Here is a 7,500-nt window from a genome sequence, read left to right on the forward strand (position 1 = left end):
TTTGAAGGATACTTATTTACCACAATGCACTTATGAAGGGTCTTCTAAGAAATGCAGTGAAGATGCAATTGCAGCCATGAAGCTTGTTAAACGGAAAATTAATGGTCCATCGAGGAAAATCGTACAATACAACCTTATAGGTTAGGATTAAACATAATTCTGGATGTGTACCAATATCTTAGATTTCAAATACTTTTATGTACTATACATTTTTCAATTTTGTGAGAAAATGTATTGTGATTGAATGTCCCTTTGTGTTTACTGAAATATTTAGTTGCAGTGACTATACTCAATTTTTTTTTTTTTAATGAGACGCATATGCACAGACTCGCAGCGGTGCCTTTTTAGCTTGGAAAAGTTTCCTGATCGCTGATTGGTTAGAACTATCTTGTTCAACCAATCAGCGATCAGGAAACGTTTCCGAGCTAAAAGTGCACCCCTGCGAGTCGGTGCAAATCTGCCTCACTAAAAAGAATTGACTATAGTCTATTTTTACATTTTCATGCAATAAAACCTTAGTGATTTTCAAGTTATTGCAGTAATGATTGTTTGGCGATTTTCAACTAATACCAAGCTATAAAAGGGATTTTAAACAGTATCTGTCTGCCCAATGTTATATCCTTCAGTATTTAATCAATCATTCGCTAGTTTTATCCCATGTCATAACATGAGAAGAGATGTACAGTATATTGGGAGGAGAGTGATGGAAATGGAGGTACAGGGAACGAGAAGGAGAGGGAGACCAAAGCGAAGGTGGATGGACTGTATCAAGGATGACCTTCGATCAAAGGGATTAACCGGTGATGAAGTGTGGGACAGAGGTAGATGGAGAAAGCTGGCCAGAAACATCGACCCCACATAAAAGTGGGAAAAGATGCAGACAAAGAAGAAGAAGAAGAAGAGGATTCCCTAGTTTTATCCCATTCCCTCAGTATTTAATACTTCAGATTTATCAATTATGCTCACTGCTTCCTTCAGTGTTTCATGTTTCCGTTTTTGTAAAATTTGCTGTTTAGATTTCCAATGATTTTCAGATTAAGGAGATGCAGTTACTGATAGAACCTTGATATCGATTGTTACTCTTACCAATGCATTTATTTCTGTTTTCAAATCGATTACTGTATATCGAAATATTAAAACTGTGTTAACAAGAAAAGTACCCCAATAATTCGGTTCACAACAAATACTGTTATCAAATAATAACATTTATTTTGCAACAATGACACATTGCATATGAATAATTATAACCAGATTAATGAAACTAAATATAGTCAAGTAGTCACATTGATTTTACTGTGATTACAATGTGTTTAGCCACAATTATGGCTAAATTGTCAAATTGATTTCACAACAGAATTTGCCAATACAGTCACACTGGCTATTTATTATTATTATTATTATTATTATTATTATTATTATTATTATCATTATTACTAGCTAAGCTACAACCCTAGTTGGAAAAGCAAGATGCTATAAGCCCAAGGGCTCCAATAGGGAAAAATAGCCCAGTGAGGAAAGGAAATAAGGAAATTAATAAATGATGAGAACAAATTAACAACAAATCATTCTACCAACGTCAAAACAGAAATGTCATATATAAACTATTAATAACGTCAAAAACAACAATTTGTCTCAAGCACAACAATTATAGAGTTTGATTCTTTAGTCAAAGTGTCGCAAGAAGTCACATGAGTGTAAAATAAATTCTTGCCAGTGATAAATCCTTCAGTAGTTTATTTTTTCCTTTTATGTAAATTTTATATTTTGCATATTTCACCACTAGCCCAGTCGAACTGAATTCAGCCATTTTGATCAAGTTTCAAATTCTTCCTTTTATTATTATTATTATTATTATTATCATTATTATTATTATTATTATTATTATTATTATTATTATTATTAGCTAAGCTACAACCCTAGTTGGAAAAGCCTGATGCTAATAATTCAGGGGCTCCAACACGAAAAAATAGCGTAGTGAGGAAAGGAAACAAGGAAGTAAATAAACTACATGAGAAGTAATAAAAAACAAACTAAAATATTTAAAAATCAACAACGTTAAATTAGATCTGTCATATATAAAGTATAAAAACTTCATAAAAACAACAGGAAGATAAACAATATAAAATAAAAAGCCTGAGTGTACCCACAAGAAAGAGAACTCTAACCCAAGACAATGAAAAACCCTGGTACAGAGGCTATGGCACTACACAAGACTAGAGAATAATGGTTTGATTTTGAAGTGTCCTTTTCCCAGAAAAGCTGCTTAGCACAGCTAAAGAGTCTCTTCTACCATTACTAAGAAGAAAGAAGCCACTGAATAATTACATTACAGCACTTAACCCCTTGATCATAGAAGAATTTTTTGGTAATTTGAAAATGTGAATGTGAAAAGAATATTATTATTATTATTATTATTATTATTATTATTATTATTATTATTATTATTATTATTATTATTATTAATTGCTAAGCTACAACCTCAGTTGGAAAAGCAGAATGCTATAAGCCCAGGGGCTCCAACAGGGAAAATAGCCCAGTGAGGAAAGGAAACAAGGAAAAAATAAATATTTTAAGAATATTAAAATAAATATCTCCTATATAAACTATAAAAATTTTAACAAAACATGAGGAAGAGAAATTAGATAGAATAGTGTGCCCGAGTGTACCTTCAAGCAAGAGAACTCTAACCCAAGACAGTGAAAAACCCTGGTACAGAGGCTATGGCACTACCCAAGACTAGAGAACAATGGTTTGATTTTGGAGTGTCCTTCGCCTAGAAAAGCTGCTTACCCAAGCTAAAGAGTCTCTTCTACCCTACCCTAGGCCAGACTATTCAGTGTATGAATAGGCAAAGAAATAGAGAGCCGTAACCAGAGAGAGAGGGATTCAACTCTCCAGCGGTAGTATCTCAATAGCATCACTCCTACTTATAATGGAGCAAGATGCCATTCGATATTGAAAGCATAATTATACCCCATTATAAAGGTTTCAAATGTTTGTGTTTTTCCATTTCCTTCATGAATCACCCCCTCCCCCCCCCACCCCCCCACCCCCCCAAAAAAAAAAAAAAAAAAAACGAAATTTTGGTTAAGGGTGAACTGAGAGGCGGTTTGGTCAAAATCATAAAAATCTAGATATTCTATGTATACTTCTCATGGGCTTCGTACATCCACCTCTCTCTCTCTCTCTCTCTCTCTCTCTCTCTCTCTCAGTACTGAGTTTGGGTAAGGGAAGCTGGATTTCTAGGTTGCTGGTAATGTTCTATATAAGTGTTTGAATAGAACGGTAAACTTGCGTTCTCTCTCTCTCTCTCTCTCTCTCTCTCTCTGTATGTATATATATATATATATATATATATAATAGCCGTTAATCACTTCAGTATTTGCCGTTTCCTCCTCTCAATAAATACTATTTTAGATCACTTTTTTCTAATGATCACACTACCTATCGCATTCCAAATTCAAGCTCATTCTAGATGAAATATATATATAAATATATATATATATATATATATATATATATATATATATTTTTTTTTTTTTTTTTCAAATCTTTGACCGCACTTTTCATCATCATAGTCAACATTATCAAAAAAGGATAGTGAATCCAAAAACGACGATTGCCTTGATTGCCCCTCAAGGCAGTTTCCCTTCCGGCCAGGCCCGATTCCAAGAGCTTTCATAGCCAGCAGTAAAAGCCAATGTGTCTCTCTCTTCGGGGAACCGAGAGAGAGTCCCACAAGTTGTAAGCGGAAATGGAAACCTACGCCTGTCGTAATATCAAATATACTTCGTGTATCTTTTAGCTCTTTTCTCCCCCGTGTCTGAGAAAAGAGAATCAATGGATTTTCCTGGAAAAGGAAAGAGAGAGAGAGAGAGAGAGAGAGAGAGAGAGAGAGAGAGATGAGGACGACTGAAGCTATTGAGTCTAGGTTAACGTCGATGAATATCTTCGTTATCTTTGTCAATTTTGAATTTTATAACAGTGACAGTCGTTTGAGAGAGAGAGAGAGAGAGAGAGAGAGAGAGAGAGAGAGAGATGAGGACGACTGAAGCTGTTGAATAAGTCTAACTTTAACGACATGAATTTTTATCAATTTTGCTTTTTATAAGTGACAGTTGTTTACGAGAGAGAGAGAGAGAGAGAGAGAGAGAGAGAGAGAGAGATGAGGACGACTGAAGCTATTGATAAAGTCTAACTTTAACGACATGATTATCTTTGTCAATTTTGATTTTTATAACAGTGACAGTCGTTTGAGAGAGAGAGAGAGAGAGAGAGAGAGAGAGAGAGAGAGATGAAGACGACTGAAACCACTGAGTCAAGTATAACGTCGATGAATATCTTCGTTAATTTTATTTTACAATATTGACAGTTGTTTACGAGAGAGAGAGAGAGAGAGAGAGAGAGAGAGAGAGAGATGAGGACGACTGAAGCTATTGATAAAGTCTAACTTTAACGACATGATTATCTTTGTCAATTTTGATTTTTATAACAGTGACAGTCGTTTGAGAGAGAGAGAGAGAGAGAGAGAGAGAGAGAGAGAGATGAAGACGACTGAAACCACTGAGTCAAGTATAACGTCGATGAATATCTTCGTTAATTTTATTTTACAACATTGACAGTTGTTTACGAGAGAGAGAGAGAGAGAGAGAGAGAGAGAGAGATGAGGATGACTGAAGCTATTGACTCAAGTCTAACGTCAATGAATATCTTCGTTAATTTTATTTTTACAGCATTGACTGTTGATTACGGATCCTTTCAGACAATGATCATCAACCCATACATTAGAAGGTTTCCTTTCTCTCTCTCTCTCTCTCTCTCTCTCTCTCTCTCTCTCAGTATTGAGAGAATTGAGTTTGGGTTAGGGTGTAAGAACTGAAAGGCGTTTTGGACAAAATCATAAGAATTTAGATACACTTTATGTACCTCTCATAGGTTTCCTACATCTCTCTCTCTCTCTCTCTCTCTCTCTCTCACTATTGAGAGTATTGAGTTTGGGTAAGGGTGTAAGAACTGAGAGGCGGTTTGGACAAAATCATAAGAATTTAGATACACTTTATGTACCTCTCATAGGTTTCCTACATCTCTCTCTCTCTCTCTCTCTCTCTCTCTCTCTCTCACACTATTGAGAGTATTGAGTTTGGGTAAGGGTGTAAGAACTGAGAGGCGGTTTGGACAAAATCATAAGAATTTAGATACACTTTATGTACCTCTCATAGGCTTCCTACATCTCTCTCTCTCTCTCTCTCTCTCTCTCTCTCTCATGGGTTTCCTACATTCTCTCTCTCTCTCTTTCTCCCTCTCTCTCTCTCTCTCATGAGTTTCCTACATTCTCTCTCTCTCTCTCTCTCTTTCTCTCTCATGAGTTTCTTACATCCCCCCCCTCTCTCTCTCTCTCTCTCTCTCTCTCATGGGTTTCCTACATTGTCTCTCTCTCTCAAGGGTTTCCAATATCTCTCTTGAGTTTCCTACATTCTCTCTCTCTCTCTCTCTCTCTCTCTCTCTCATGAGTTTCCTACACACACATTCTCTCTCTCTCTCTCTCTCTCTCTCTCTCATCATGGGTTTCCTACATTGTCTCTCTCTCTCAAGGGTTTCCAATATCTATCTTGAGTTTCCTACATTCTCTCTCTCTCTCTCTCTCTCTCTCTCTCTCTCTCATGAGTTTCCTACACACACATTCTCTCTCTCTCTCTCTCTCTCTCTCTCTCATGGGTTTCCTACATTGTCTCTCTCTCTCAAGGGTTTCCAATATCTCTCTTGAGTTTCCTACATTCTCTCTCTCTCTCTCTCTCTCTCTCTCTCTCATGGGTTTCCTACACACACACATTCTCTCTCTCTCTCTCTCTCTCTCTCTCTCATGGGTTTCCTACATTGTCTCTCTCTCTCTCTCAAGGGTTTCCAATATCTCTCATGAGTTTGCTACATTCTCTCTCTCTCTCTCTCTCTCTCTCTCTCTCTCATGGGTTTCCTACATTGTCTCTCTCTCTCTCAAGGGTTTCCAATATCTCTCATGAGTTTCCTACATTCTCTCTCTCTCTCTTCTCTCTCTCTCTCTCTCAAGGGTTTCCAATATCTCTCATGAGTTTCCTACATTCTCTCTCTCTCTCTCTCTCTCTCTCAAGGGTTCCCAATATCTCTCATGAGTTTCCTACATTGTCTCTCTCTCTCTCTCTCTCTCTCTCTCTCTCAAGGGTTTCCAATATCTCTCATGAGTTTCCTACATTCTCTCTTTCTCTCTCTCTCTCTCTCTCTCAAGGGTTCCCAATATCTCTCATGAGTTTCCTACATTGTCTCTCTCTCTCTCTCTCTCTCTCTCTCTCTCTCAAGGGTTTCCAATATCTCTCATGAGTTTCCTACATTCTCTCTCTCTCTCTCTCTCTCTCTCTCTCTCAAGGGTTCCCAATATCTCTCATGAGTTTCCTACATTGTCTCTCTCTCTCTCTCTCTCTCTCTCTCTCTCTCAAGGGTTTCCAATATCTCTCATGAGTTTCCTACATTCTCTCTCTCTCTCTCTCTCTCTCTCAAGGGTTCCCAATATCTCTCATGAGTTTCCTACATTGTCTCTCTCTCTCTCTCTCTCTCTCTCTCTCTCTCAAGGGTTTCCAATATCTCTCATGAGTTTCCTACATTCTCTCTCTCTCTCTCTCTCTCTCTCTCTCAAGGGTTCCCAATATCTCTCATGAGTTTCCTACATTCTCTCTCTCTCTCTCTCTCTCTCTCTCTCTCTCATGGGTTTCCTACATTCTCTCTCTCTCTCTCTCTCTCTCTCTCATGGGTTTCCTACATTCTCTCTCTCTCTCTCTCTCTCTCTCTCTCTCTCTCATGGGTTTCCTACATTCTCTCTCTCTCTCTCTCTCTCTCTCTCTCCTTCACCCTTCAACAATTTCAGATTCAGGACACTCCCATAGACCGACCATACACAATTCGTTGGTCCACTGGTCACGACTCGCTCCAAGGACCAAGGGTTAACTCAATCTAAACCCGTTGCAGGGAAACAAAGAATTGTTTTTGTTTTGGAGAAGTTTAACTGGTTTTTACAATAAAGCGAGAAGAGAATATAGATCGTTCAAAATAAAGACACATAGATATAATGTGGGAATAATCTTCAAACAGCGAAAAAGAGATGTGTTATTAGATTAAGACATTTCTGAAGTGGTTATGTCAGTTACCGTGTTTTGAATATGAATATCGAAAGTCAAACTAATATATATATATATATAATATATATAGGTATATATATATATATATATACATATACGTATACTTTATAGACAGTATATAACCCCCCCTCTCTCTCTCTCTCTCTCTCTCTCTCTCTCTCTCTGTATATTATTATATATACACACATATACACACACACATTATATATGTATATATATATATATATATATATGTATATATGAATGTATGTGTGCTTGAGAATACAATAAATATATATAATAATTGACTAAAATATTCTAAATAACTACAGCACAGAATTATCATAATTATTACAAT

The 7,500-nt window shown here is 36.8% G+C and overlaps 2 protein-coding genes across 2 annotated transcripts in view; one reads left to right on the forward strand and one right to left on the reverse strand.

Annotated features, from left to right (window-relative positions):
* The window catches only part of LOC137631524 (RNA exonuclease 1 homolog), a 2,549-nt gene extending 825 nt beyond the window's left edge, over positions 1 to 1,724 (forward strand). Inside the window, exon 1 of the mRNA XM_068363279.1 lies at positions 1 to 1,724. This exon is cut by the window's left edge and continues 825 nt beyond it. Within this exon, the coding sequence (XP_068219380.1) occupies positions 1 to 145 (145 nt within the window). The 3' untranslated portion in view covers positions 146 to 1,724.
* The window catches only part of Tap42 (immunoglobulin binding protein Tap42), a 191,498-nt gene that overhangs the window by 74,473 nt on the left and 109,525 nt on the right, over positions 1 to 7,500 (reverse strand). The window lies entirely within an intron of this gene.

Source organism: Palaemon carinicauda, chromosome 40, assembly GCF_036898095.1.
Source record: "Palaemon carinicauda isolate YSFRI2023 chromosome 40, ASM3689809v2, whole genome shotgun sequence".
In the NCBI taxonomy this organism is placed as follows: Eukaryota; Metazoa; Arthropoda; class Malacostraca; order Decapoda; family Palaemonidae; genus Palaemon; species Palaemon carinicauda.